This window comes from Rhea americana, unplaced genomic scaffold (genome assembly GCF_003343005.1).
Source record: "Rhea americana isolate MKP2758 unplaced genomic scaffold, rheAme1 scaffold_433, whole genome shotgun sequence".
NCBI classification, from domain to species: Eukaryota; Metazoa; Chordata; class Aves; order Rheiformes; family Rheidae; genus Rhea; species Rhea americana.
This window is the reverse complement of record NW_028186572.1, coordinates 138,788-153,014: the sequence shown is the minus strand read 5'-3', so window position 1 is coordinate 153,014 and position 14,227 is coordinate 138,788. Positions and strand designations below refer to the sequence as shown.

Genomic DNA, 14,227 nt, shown 5'->3' with positions numbered 1-14,227 from the left:
CTGTGGCTCTGGCATTTCTCTGCGCTACCAGTCGCTCTGCTGTTCTTCAGTGCTGCAGACCTGCTGGGTTTTTTCCTAGCCGCTTTTTTCCTAGCTGTTTTTTTCCTAGCTGGTTTCTTTCCTAGAAGAATTGCAGGCTGAACTTCCAGATCTGATTATGGAAGACCATCTACAGAGGAAAACAGGCATTTGAAAGGGCTGTTTTTTTGTGCCGGGTACTACCAACACCTGCTCTAAAAGCAATGCCTACTAGTGATGTCAGTCTGGTTGCCAGGGAGTCCTCTGCTTTGTGGGTTTGTATAGCACATCCTGCTCTGGTGCACTCAGTGGTGCTGGGATAGCCCCTAGAAGTCTTCTATTGTGTTTCGGGGAAAAACCCCATACCCTGCCATTCCTTGTTTGCCACCCCATGATTGCTTCCTAATTAGAGGAAACTTCGTGATTCTGTTTTGAAGAATTGTGATAATATGGCCCTTAAAGCCTGCCACTGGTTCACAGGGCTCCTGGAAACGTAGTGCTGGAAGCCTCACAGCCTGCTGGGTTTCACTGTGAAGCATTCCTGCATATTTATCACAGCCTGTTACAGAGACACAACTCCTTTTGACCACAAAGGTTTTGGAGATACCGGTGTATCACAATCCAGGCATGCATTTTATAAACTCTTCCATGTAATCTAAAGATGGGGAAAATTCTAGTGGGCCTCAAATCTGTTCCTCCAAGATCATTTGGGGGTTAGGCAGATTAAAGGAGCAGCGCTAGAGCCTCTTACACAGAAGAGTTGTTCCTACAAACTGTTCACATCTTTAAGCTCAGACTAGTAAAGCTTGAAGCTGACATATCTATAATGAGAAGGCAGAGAATAAGGTTTCCTGCAACAGCACCTATTAATCTCTATTAAGGAATATCAAGGACTTCCTGCTATTCCTGTTTAACTACCTTTTTCATTAATTACTCCACTGATGACAAGAAAGCCAGCTTCACTTTTCCTGTCTTCCTGTTTCATACCTGCTGCTGGGATGTTAGAACTCACTGCTGAGAGACTTTCTAGAAAGCAATTGGGCAGTTGTCTGCTTTGAGCATGCCAGGAAAATTAAAGGGCGGCTTTCACAAAGGTCAAAAAGCTGAAAGAAATGGAAAGTAGCAATCGGTTAGTCACTGTTTAATTTCYGGGGTGCCACACCGATCATTCATACAGGTAATCGGAACGCACCCCATCCTCTCCCTAGCCTTGGGCAACTCCGGAAGCAGTAAGCTCATTGCTGCCACATGCTTTGGCACAACTTTCTGCTGCGTAAGGCACAGCGAGAGGCAACTCTTGAAATCTGAACTACGTGAAAGCTGACAAGGAACTTAGGTTCAGGCAATTTGCACTAAGGTGGGTTTGTTAGAAACRCTCTGGGGCACGCTCCCAGGGAACAGCACGTCAAGCATTTTTATACAGCAGAACGTGTGTTTACGTAGGCTTGTGGGCTGTAGCAGTGGAAGAAAAGCCACTGCCTTTGTGAAGAAACAGGTGCTATAGGAAGTCAACAGTCACTTCATGCTTGCGATAAACAGCTGTGTGCTGAAGCATGTTCTTAGTTTAAGTGGCAGGTAGCACATGCACCACATTCGGATGGGAAAAATGATCAAGAAGCCAAATGCAGCAGAGCAACATAACRCATATGTATGGGGAGGAGGAAGAGGGTAGGGTAGAAAGCCAGAACTGGGAGGCTGCTGAAGCTAGAGAGGCTGACAGGTAGATTACTGCAGTCCTGCTGCTAACAGTCAGCATTTTCAGCTGCTCGAGGAAGGGATACWGTTAACAGTATGAGGAGTTGCAACTTGAAAGTAAGCTGGACTAAAGAGAGGATAAAATTTATCCTCAGACTCAGGATAAGATCAGGGCTGCAAGCTAAGCAGAATATTTTCAAAACTGTTCACTCTGCTCTTTGACTGTCTTAGTAGCGAGAGGCAGCACAAGCAGCAATTTAGACAGCTTAGGCTGTTGGGTTCTGTGCATTGGTTGTRGGTAGGATGCCTGTCATCTTGCAAGAAACCATTACATGTTGAGTCTACTTCTTGTACATAGTTGATGCAAGTAATGATAAATGCAAGTAATCACATACCAAAGTCTTGCCCTAATCCAGCACTCTGCTATGAGCACCTGCGCTTAAGAGGTCCRTATCCTTTTGCCTTCTATAATCTAGTATAGCAGAGCATCCTGGTTGTGAYGCTTCATTCCTCAAAAAAGAARAAAAAACAGAYCTGAGCCTCCAGGACTTTCTGAACCTTCACCTTTTCCAGAAGGAAAAAGAGACAGCATTTTGTCAGAGCTTCAAGCGCAAATTCAGTAAGAGGCACATCAAAGGAACAAAATGCTGTATGGCCAGCTGGCTCTACAAAGGTGCAAGTGAGAAGCGAGTACACCTTCACAGGGGAGATACCAGATTGTCCTCCACATCATAAAAGACTGGACAGATAGTCAGGATACCTGGRCTTCCATGCACCCTCCTGCAATCATATTATATACAAGCAACAGCAAGAATTGTTCAGTCATCTTGGAATTAGCAGGAAATACACCCTAGCAGTTATTTACTTAGTTCTTTAAGAACTGTATCCATAAGATAAGGTTCTCCCATTAGACAAGTTCCAAGAATATACTGTAGATATTCCAAGCCTGATTAACCTCTAGAAATACATTTAAAAAATACTTCATATTTCTTACTGAGAACAGTTACAGAAAAGGCATTAACTTTCCTCATTAAGAAGGCATTTGGTTTATCATAGGTTACACAGCRATACAAGAACTAAATCAGCACTTTTGCTATAGGATTGCATAGGAGCATCAATCTGAACAGTGGGAAACATGCACCAATCTGGAATAACCATGTTTACAGAGGATCAGGAGGGATGACAACACACTGCAGCTGGTCCGTTCATTAGAACRGCATTGCCTTGTACTGGATGAGCACGGTGGCATGTTGAGGGACTAAGCAGCAGCTAGGCCTAGAATTGTTTTCTCCTGTACATATGACTTATGAAAGCATTCAACTCATCCTTTAGCCACCATCTAAGCTAAATTAGTATCTTCATTTTCCTTCTGAGGTTGAAGCATTAACTTGGATAACATTGTACCACAAGTGTCAAATCCTCAATTTAGGGAGAAGCAAGGAGTAAACGTACAGAGTTGCAAGGTGAAACCACACCACTGTCTACTAAATTGCTGGCAGCAGTTCAAGGTAAGACAATCCCACATTACTAATACATTGTTTTCTATCCAGGATATTCACAGATTCCCAAACTAAGTAGATCCTTCTTAAAGGAAGGTGCATGCCCAAGGAGAAGTTCTGAACTATGCCTAGCAAAGCTCTTGCTGCAGAATACCAGAAGTGACTGTAGAAACAACTGCTAGTCGAGGGGCTCTGTAGGGCATCACCAACCATAACTTAAGGCACGAACTCAGCAAACCTTAAAACATGCTGGCTTTGATGCCCAGCTCAACTGGAACTGGAATTCCTGTAATTGTCGTTACCTCTACTCTGCTGACAAAGATGGTTTGGCACATGAGAAGTGTATGTACTTACTGGAAGCRCGAAGAAATGGGGATATGACCTCTCCACAGTAGGAAGATCTCCTATTTAAAGACACGTTAGAGTAATCTTATAAACAGACTTAAGTATTCAAATACTAAAGGGCATAACGACGTCCCTGTACCGTACAAAGCAATACAGAATGTTCTCCACCAAAAGGCAATTGGAGCATTGACTAGAACAACCTGCCCTTGCTACCATCCCTTCACACTCCCCAGAGACAGGAGGCACATGCCTCCTGAGCTACCTGAAGGAGGATGTCCCACCTCTAAAGCCTACCTCACACTACAGAAAAGTCTGGGACTACTGCAGAATTTTTCCACTTTCAGATAACAAATTTCACCAGTGTTATGTTGAACTAGGATATGGATCAATTAATAAAGAGCAGACACAGCACACAATGGAGTAACAAAATACAGAGGTTTATTGACAAGTTCACGATTTATCAGTTGATTTCCAATCCCCTTCTGCCCATTTAGGACGAAAAAATGTTCTTATCAAATTTGCTGGATGAGTTTAAAACATGGTTTTGATTCCAAAGAAGAAAATATAAGAAAATGAACACAGTTTAGCTAATTTAAGGCCTAGTTGGAAGTTGCTGTTTAAAAGACAGGCACTGTAGCCAATACACACCAGTATTTCTACCTAATGTTTAAGGTACTAAACGATGCCAAATCTAAAGTGAGTTAATTACAGCCAGACCCTTCAATGAACATGCTCTTGATTTGTCTTATCTAGTTACCTCTTAAAACCCTGTCAGTACTGAAACAGATATGAAAGACAGAAACCTCTGAGACTCAGCCAGGTGTGAGACTCAAGAATAGCTGGTAGGAAATACACATTAGGAAGTAACGTAACTCCAATACAGGGTTGCAATCAGGATCACTGTATGTTCTCCCAGGGAGGCAARTAACAGGGAGCTCCACGTCTATCCAAAAGGTACAAAGGCATTGAAACTCCTACTTTCCAGGGCTATTCTTACCCTTACCACTACCCCCAGATACTCCACTTTCACCAGCTAGCAGCTAGATCTTTATACAGTCATCCACCTCTTCTGACATGAGCTGAACAGAGCAGTATAACAAGCTCTATAATCAGAGGATGATCAGCACCTGGCCCAGAGACAGTCTCCTCTAAAGAGTAGTAGTTTTTAGGGAACTCGGGCTATAACAGCAGTGAATAAATGCAGATAAGGCCACTTGTTCTTTGGTGTACCTGAACAACTCCTGTTTTGATATGTCAGATTTAAAAAGTCATCATTAAACACAYTGATCAGTCTAAGCAGTTAGTGTTAACATTCAAGTATCAAAGCGTGGTATGATCAGAAAGTCCATTCAGAGAATGAATGATGGAGCAATCCTCCCCAATGCAGTTTGTGAAAAAACTATACGCACCTCTTCCAAACATGATTTAMGGTAGCCAGCATGCCAAGAAGGTCTGTATTGCTAAAGTCTTTGTCCAGCTAGGATAGTCTACAGTGTGTCTCACAGCTATAACTGTGGCTTGGGGGATAATCCAAGTTGCTCTCACCCCTTACCAACAAAAGTCTGAGGCAGTCAAAGGCAAAGATAAGGCTGACTAAAGACATAAGAATTCACTAACGGAGTCAGCACAGACAAACAAAAAAATTGCACTGTGGTGAAGACAGTAGAACAATCCTGGTTTCCGCAGGGCACAAAGGAAAAACCTCTGCAGAAGCTAAGGCATTTCTATAAAGGTTGGGTCAAAGCTAGCTAACTAGACATCTCAGTTTATTCTCCATGCTAACTGTATACTTAAAGTTGCTTCTGTTCAAAGACAACCATAAAGCTACTGTTTGCACCCAAATCCTTACCAGGAAATCTGCAAATACTCAACCAAGATACTTCAAATAAAAGTCTTCTGGAAGCACCTACATGAAATGGCGTATTAGACTGATTTTACCATTTGTCAAGAGCTACTAGTACTCAGGACATTACTGAAGGCAGCAGAAAGGCCTGAATACTCCGAGGACACACTAAAATGTTTACTAATACATGATGGCTTATGAGAGTATAAGAGAAATTTTCAAAATGTTTTGCCCTTGTATTAGCAATCATGTACTAAGAAGGAAGAAGGAAGGAGAAAAAGAACCGAAGACTACAGATGCTCAAGGACACAACAGCACTAATTGTCCCAATGGAACACATTTACATTAAAGTGACTGCCAATCAACTCACACCATGAAGCTGCATTATATTACCTAGGGAAGAGCATGGCCTACTGCTGTGCTTAAGACTATTCCAGACCTGGCCTTCAGGTCCCTACCCAATCACAACGCTTTACACACTGAATGCATGGAAAAGCCTGACTCCACAAGAGTGTCCTGAGCCACTAGCTAGCTAAGAACCTAAGTCTGATGAACTCACAACAAAGCAGCATTTTTTTTCCCCACGATATCACACTAATGTCCCTCTCCACCACCCACCCAGGTAGTCTGATACTCARAAGTCTTCCACATGTCACCCTTTCCCTCCCAACCCTCCCTCCCAAAATTATCAGGTTATCCTTTCTACACTTTGGCATAACCCTCATACATCTGCCTTAAGAAGAATCTGTCCACAAACAATAGTCTATAAACTGACCTCACAACCACAGACAAGAGTTTCTGTGCAGACTCAGTTAGTGAAAGTGAACAGATGTCCCTAATAGAATGCAATGCTGGATTTCCCACCAGGGGGATTGAGAACTTTGTTGTGCGAGCGTGGCCTTGGCCCTAATCTGGGCTCATGATTGTCTATCTTGGGTTCTGGTTCCTTAAGTCGCTCCTCTTTGCCCGTATCTTTTTTCTCACCTCCACCTTCCAGCTGTGATTTGTTGTTTTCTGTAGCTGAAAACAAACAAACAAACAAACCTGTTATACTGTAGTGTTACATGTCTCCCATCCACAGCACACTAAAAATTTTTTCTCAACACCTGTTCATTTCTCCCGACAGGAACAGGTACTGAGCAAGAATCTCACTTCTCTTGTTCTTACCAATTTCCCTTCCTTCAGCGGTCTGTACCTTCAGAATTATTTTGGCAGTTTCTGACAATTAGGAGATGCACCGTACCAGTTACTGCTTTCATACGAGTTTGAAAGCAATGCTCCCATCACTCTTTAACAGCAACGAGAACAGCAGAATGCATTCTGTTTAAGTAGCTGTAAATACCAAATAACTGACTTCAGGCCAAAATTGCACATTTGAAGGAGATGGCAAAGGAGGAAGGAGCAATCTGGTAGGATGCTTTTCTGTATATACAGATTCATATATCAATCTATCTATAAATATTATCAACAGTTAGGCCTGTGTCCTCAATAAGAGGATACTAAGAGTTAGTCCTCAATAAAAGGACTATTTCCCAGAACTAAAAATGTAAGTTTTTGCTCTTAGTCAGAAATTCACTCAGTTACATTATCCTAAACATCAGCCTTAATCTTATTTTTAAGAGGAAGCACAAACAAGACAAACTATTCCTTAGAGAATAACTCAAAAAAAACCCCAACCAAACAACCCCCCTCTCCGCCTCCCAAACACACAGAAAGGGGTTTCTCTTGCTGACCTTCTAGCTTCTTTGGTGTTTCATCTTCTTTCAAGACAATATGATCCTGCAATGAAACCAAAATCTATCTTGATATATCACAATTCACAAACAGCCACTGTCACAAAACAAATTCCTCCTTTCCAAAGGATCTTGTTTCTGATCTAATGGCTTATAATGTTTTTTGCAGTAAGAGTCAACAACTGCACAGGCTGCATGCCATCCTTCCTCTCCTCTACACCTACATAAGCCCCTAAGCACTAGTAGAAGCTCTAGAAGAAGTTAACTCTACATAGATGAGCTCGTCTCAGACACAACTCACTCTCGTTAATTTTCAGAAATACAGAGCAGCACTTCAGAAAATACTGCACGTTTTTCCACTCACAAAATTCAAGTTGCAGTAATCGTTGCAAATACGCAATCTCCCGTCCATCTCTGTATTTACAATTATTCCACTGCTCTAGCTAAATTCATTGGAATTTCCAGAGTGCTGACCTCTCTCTAGCCAGGAGTTCCTAAGAACTAAGATATTGCATAAAAAATAAAAAGCAAGAACACTGGGGGGAGCCCAATAAAGAAATAGAGGAACAAAGCAAAATTTTTTCCTATCTCCAAAAGCACTATTCCCACCAAATCCTAGCTCCCAGTCTTTTGTTTTTCTTATGACTCAAATCCCCCAATATATTCTAGAATCTGCATTAAAAAATAAGTAAAATAATGCTACCAGCATATTCAAATATGGAGGAAAAGAGAAGAGGAAAGGAATTAAACTGGACTAATAGTTTTATCCTAAAATCCCAGGAGAAAAGATGTTGCTACTACTTTTTTTTTTTCCCTCTTCTCTCTCTCAGTGAAGTCTGCTGAAATAGCCCACTGAGTGGAGGTGTTCATGGGATGCTAACTTTCAGGAGTACTTGACATGTCAGGAACATTGTCAGCATGGTAGCTACTCACTTAATACTATCTTAATACTATCTTATTTTATTTATTTATTTATTTTTTAAGTGTAAGGCAGCAGCTTACAAGTCCAAATATAGGACATTTAAATATAGAAATATTTGGCAACATTTCCTCACACACAGAGAGAGAGAGAGAGAGAGAGAGAGAGAGAGAGAGAGAGAGAGAGAGAAATAGCTACACCCCCCTCACCGGAGTTTATACATCCTAGCTTTAAAACTTACAAACAAAATTTGATACAGTGACAAATGCTTGTGTCTGACATAAAAAAAAAAAAAAACAAAAAAGCTCAAGCTGCACCTCAAACTCAAGGTTGATCTTTAAATTAGCTTTTTCACTGCTGATCAGTTTAGTTTAACCTTCTGCTAACATGCTTTCATGTTGAATGTAGAAACATACATTAGACATACGAAGGGGATAGCTAGTTCACACGAAGATTTGTGACTAACTCACTGGTGTTCACTGACTCACAGAAGCAGGTGTCAAAACCACCTCTCCTGAACTGCAGGACAAAGAAGTGTTGTCTTGCTGCTGATGCTGACAATCTTAAATGCCTCTTGGCTGTGTGCTAAAAGCTATAGTACTGCACAAAAGCCCATGTACTTTATCTAGCTCCTAAACCCTTTGGCCTTCCTTCTGCTTACACATCTACAGCATAATTAATAGGGGTTTTTTGCAAACTATGGAGCACATTGAAAGCCAACACATGAAAGGTAACAGGCTAGCAAAAAAAGGCCTCAGGAATAATGCTGTCTAATTTGAAGTTACCACATGCATAATTTAAGCCTGTCATCTTAAAAAGAATACAGGTACTGCACTGCATTGCTGACAAGGCTGTATGATGATTCACTGAACTGCTAGCTTGGTTTGACAGTGGGAAAAAAGTACAAATACCTTAGGCTTGTTTGGATGCGCTCGCACAACACTAGTAGATACTGGAGACCCAAAGATATCGCTTGTCTTCCCACCAGGTGGATTTATACGTGGACGAGGCTGAGCCGAACTAGGATCCTCAAAAATGCCACTTTCTTTCCCCCCTGTGAAGTAGTAGTTAGAATTTTGTTCTAGATGAGTTAGTTTTACCACACTATATTAAAAAAAAAACTATGAGCATTTGAAGACTTCTAGTACCCTACTGCCTAGAGGCTTACTTTTGCTTGTCAGAAGATACAGCCTGAAATCCTTTGCTACAAAAATTCACTAGAGGATCTTAAATTTACAGCTGTACTCATTGCAGCTAACTGAAGACAGATCTCTAGAATGAAAGCAGTTTCCTTTCATCATTTCCTAGACTTCAGTACTAGGAAAAAATTAGACTAAGATAAAGTGCTAAAAAGTCCGAACATGCAAATCACTCGCATATTCACATCTCTGAAAGTGTGAATAGATTTAGTGCTCAAGCACACTTAGTTTGCAAAATGCAATTTAGAAAAGACAGATCACTGTTCCACTGTGAGAACACGAAACCAGCACTGTTCTGCAATTCAAAGCCCAGCCATGCTGAGGATGGTGCTCTTACCTGGAGGGTTTGTTCTTTTTGGAATGTTCTGAGGTTCTTCAGATGCTCCAAAGATATTAGATGCCATCCGGTGTGGCCTGCTGGAAGAAGAAACTTCTTCTGCATTCCCAAAGAGATTACTAGAACCACCTCCAGGGGGTTTTAATACCCTATATTGTAGAATGAGAGATGAAAGAGATGAGAATTTTTTTGAAATTTACAGCATTCAACGTATCTGTCATGTCCCTTCTTGTTCCCCCTATATGTTACAATGAAATATTCCGACTGGAACATACCTAATTTTAAGTCTATGACGTATCTACTTTTCAAAAGATTCTTAACTCAGTGTTCCCAAGTTTAGCATAAATATTGCCAGCCTCCTAGTCAATCAACTCAATCATTATGTTATCTAGCATTACTTGAAACAGTTATAGCATAACAATTTGTTCTGGGGTTTTGTTATCTGTGGTGTTGCAGAAGCAACAGGAGATTAAAACAAGACGTATGACTCAGGTTAGTATTTTAAAATAACCATTACACAGTATCAGACTTTTTGCTAAACTTCACATACTGACTTAGCATCTGTGATACAATTCAAACCCATCAGCTTTTATTTAAAAGAAAATAATGCAGTCAGAAGATCCCAAACACTAAAAAAACCCTGCTAATTTCAATCATCAATCTTATTAGTTGCTGTAGAGTTTGGAATGGAAAGGTGGAACCCACAAGAAGCCGCACCTTTAGTGGTCAATATGCAAGGGCATTAAGATTACAACTCTTAAACGGATGTATATCAAATGGATCCTAATAAAAATGGAGATTGTAGTAGAACTAGACTGGCTTCTTGAAAACCTACTAAAATTTAGGCTTGCCCTGGAGTAGTAAGTCTACAACTACTATCCATGCCTTGGTCAGCAGCCTTCAGCTCCTATTCTGAAAGAAACAGGGAAAAAAAATGTAGGGATACTTATGTATCAAAAATAGCAAAGAAGTGGACCTGACTTTGAAGATTAACTGCCTACAATCTTAGCTGAGCAGAGTTATGCCTCTCCTCACCTGGACACCTAATCTGGGACCTAAGCTAGCCTTAACTTTTATCCAAAAAGATGATGTATAAATTGTGTGATATCCACCCTGCTCTAGACAAGCAGGACCCAAACGTCAGCGTAACCAAATTAATACAACACATCTCCTTGACGGATCTGTGACAGAAGCCAGACATTTCAGGTTAAGTGTCTGCTGGGTATTATAAAAAGGCTCCTCTCAGACTTAACTTTGAATAGAAGACCTCGGCCGAAGTTAACTCCACAGAGGCAGTTATTTGGGTGCTCAGTCAGAGAGGAAGTTTTGTCAGCACTTCAGATTGTAGGATGAGTACAGCTCTTTGGGAGCTCAGGGAAAAGAAGTTCCTCTTTTGGTCTGGGTGTAGTTTATATAGTCACAACAAGCTCCAGAGAGACTGTTGTTATAAATTGACTTTTTTAACTAGCTGTTCAGTAAACAAAATAACCATCTTGTTCATTGCATAGGTGAGATCAGGTCTGAGCAGAGGGTTTATTCACAATTTAGTGTTCAGCAGACTCAAGATCGAGCTATGCTACAGGCTTTCCTTGTATTTTAGAAAACCTAAAACTGTAATTAGAAACACACATCACATGGCCAAACTAAGCATTTTGATCATTCAGAATGGTCCAGAAACCATAAAAGGCAGTTAGAGTATTTCAATTTGGGAGATGCAGGTAAGAGAGAAGGAGACAGCGAACAAACTAGAGGAGTTTGAGAAAGGCCTGTTAAGAAAGTAGCTCTGCTAGTTTCCTTGTATCCTTTAAGCAATTTCTGACTTCGTACATTCTTCTCAATTTTTTTTTTATGGTTTTACCTCATTGAATTCATCTAAAAATACAAAGTGACTGAAAGGAAGAGAAACATGTAGTTTATACAGATGGAATTTCTTACCATCCTTCTTAATAGGTGCCTATAAACATAGGCAGAAACAGAGGAACTAAATTTATGTTTTTTGGTTTAAGGAAAACAATCATAAGAAACAAATTACTTCTGGTTTTTGCAACTAGGTTCCTTAATTTCAGACTATAAAAAAAAAAAAAAAAAAAGGAGAAAAAGAAAAACTAGAGAAGCTCTATTTAGGACTAAAAATCTTGATTACTTGGTTAACAAACTTAAATATTATTACAACAACGAGAGTTAATCATATGCTATCTTACTTTCAGCTCAGTGTCAATACTAAGAAAATTCCCCTGCTGCAAAAAACAAATCAGACAAAACTTGAGATGTTTAAGAGGCACTTTGAAAGCAGCACGATAGAAGCCCGCTTTTGCGAGCATTACCCGAAGGAACGTCTGGAATCCACACACACATTAAGTGGATTTGCCTCCGTGGTTTCTGAAACTTCCAGTCGCTAGGAACCTCCCAGATAATCTGCAAGCACTAAGCTCTTTCAAGTAATAACAGTAGCTCTATAAAGTTCTAAGTAATGTAAAGTCAGGCCACTGAGTCATTCTCAAGCACTACAAAAAAAAAAAAAAAAAAAAAAAAAAAAAAAAAAAAAAAAAAAAAAAAAAAAAAAAAAAAAAAAAAATCGGGAAGTATGGCAGCAAACTTCCCCTTAGGAAAGCAAGGGCAACAGAGTTGCATACTCTATTTCAGCCAGATGCAGGGGCAAATACAGAACCCTCCTTCTCGCTGTGTAGCCTCTGTGAGCACTGCTCACTTCCTCGCACTCTAAGCTTCACTTGGCCCTAGATCGGAGCGAGATCTGCAGGTCTACCACACCAAAAATAAGACATGCTTTGAAACCAACCAACAGAAAAATATCACACTAAACTAGATAAGCCAACAGGAGCTGCTTCAGCAGAGTACAAAGATGTCTAAGATATATGTAAAGTCATTTAACTTTGTATCAGTGTCACAGGAGTTTACATACAGAGAGGTTTTGTGGCTCCTACCTAGAGAGGCTGGATCCTGTCCTTGCGGCAGAGGGGATCCTCCAATCCTCTTTTAACTCCATCTCCTTCCACCTCTGCCTCCCACTCCCCTCTTATCCCCATCTCCCCAGTCTGACCCTGCTCTCCRTTCCCTTCTCCTGTCTCCTTCCCTCTCCCTGTCTCCATCTCTCTCCATCCATCACTCCTGTGCTCCCACTCCCTCTCCCCACCCCAGCTTCCCTTAACCCTCTCCTTACCTTGTTCCCTCTCCCCTTCTCCCTAACTGCCCCCACTACTTCACCCCCCTCCCTTGCTGCCTCACCCTCTGCTCCCTCACTGCCCCCAACCCCACCTCCCTCTCCTCCTCCTTCTGCTACTCCTTCTCCTCCCCTCCACCCCTTCCTCCCTCCYCGCTCCCTCTCCCGAGCTCCCTCTTTGTTTAATCAAAATAGAACTAAGCAGTTAGTTTAATCCAGCAAAGTATTTGTTGGCTGTATCACTGTACACACCAACTGCATGACTAAAGACTCAGCTCACTGGATGCTTTTTAAGTAGTAGCTTTCATTTAAAGTATTTTTAACATCATTTTATTCTTAACAGCAATACCCCTACATTATGAAGCTGTAAAAAGGTAAAACATTTGCTTATTACCTCATTTAAATTTGTTTCCTGAATTACAAGGGTTCTGTATTAGCAGTTTTTTCCCCCCTTACTTCCACAGCTTTTGGTGGTTGTTGGGGATTTTGATTTGGGCCCATGGGACTTTTACATGTCAAGAATTGCAAAGGGGTTTGCCTTATCAGCAAATAAATCTGTTTGGAGACCGAACAGAATAAACTTTGGGCAACAAGGAGTCCTTACGACCTCTTGCTTTTGATGACACAGACTGCACAGCATCACCACAGGCGCTACCTCACAGACCTCTCTGCAAAAAGGCAAAAACCTGGCGATGCAACGCACTGCACTACTGCAACGCACGTGCCGGCCGGGCCAGGCCTGCTTACACTTTTTTTTTTTTTTTTTTTTTTTTCCCCTTTTTTTCTGTGTGCTACGAGAGACCCAAGAGAGGTTCCTCGCAGGCCTGCCGCGACCCCGCTCGCCGTTAACCCGAGAACTGCCGCAACCCGATTTACGGGTTAAGGCGGCTCCGGAGGGACCGCGCGAGGAGAACCGAAGCTTCCCGCCGGCCGCGCTGCGGGCAGAGCTTCCTCACAAGCCTTTCGAAACCCGGTCGCAGCTTAAGAAGGGYCGAAACGGGGAGCGGGGGTAGCGCACGGCGCCCTCCCAACGCCCCCCCCGCGCGGCACCGCCGCACAGCGGCAGCGACCGCTCCAGCTCCGAGCGGCGCGACCGTTAAACTTCCCCACGGGGCGGACGAGCTGACGCGTACTTGAGGCGGCCCCTGGGCCGGACGGCGTCCCAGGGGCTCCGCCGCCGCCGCCGGGGGCAGCGCTCCGGCGAGCCTGGCGGCGGCCCGGGGCCGCGGCCGGCCGCCCCTCAGCGCGGCCCAAACCTCTCCCCCGCCGCGGGCCGCGAACAAAGCCCCCGCCGCGGCTCCTCCCTGCCGCCCCCGTCCCGCCGCGGCACCTGGAGCTGGGCTTGGCCGAGTCGGTCTCGGGGCCCTGGAACATGGTGGCGAGCGGGAGGCGGCTGCAGACTCCGCCCGGCTCCGCAGCCCCGCGCGCGCGCGCGCAGCGCTCCCCCCCTCGGCTGCCCCG

General features: G+C 42.7%; 1 protein-coding gene across 1 annotated transcript; it reads right to left on the bottom strand.

The window, feature by feature from the left end:
* Positions 1–3,978: 3,978 nt before the first annotated feature.
* JPT2 (Jupiter microtubule associated homolog 2) lies at positions 3,979–14,227 on the bottom strand. The gene is made up of 5 exons (XM_085315664.1): positions 14,097–14,227; positions 9,589–9,737; positions 8,964–9,106; positions 7,134–7,179; positions 3,979–6,420 (listed from the first exon to the last, which is right to left on the bottom strand). Exons 1-5 carry the CDS (start codon positions 14,138–14,140, stop codon positions 6,236–6,238), a joined length of 567 nt encoding a protein of 188 aa, XP_085171790.1. The 5' UTR covers positions 14,141–14,227; the 3' UTR covers positions 3,979–6,235.

Bases quoted from the DNA above. Each gene is read 5' to 3' on its own strand.
- JPT2 (XM_085315664.1), bottom strand. From the start codon at position 14,140: ATGTTCCAGGGCCCCGAGACCGACTCGGCCAAGCCCAGCTCCAG. The intron at 9,107-9,588 runs GTAAGAGCACCA...ACTACTTCACAG, and splicing joins AAAAAGAACAAACCCTCCAG to GGGGGAAAGAAAGTGGCATT. The intron at 6,421-7,133 runs GTCAGCAAGAGA...GTTTGTTTTCAG, and splicing joins AACACCAAAGAAGCTAGAAG to CTACAGAAAACAACAAATCA.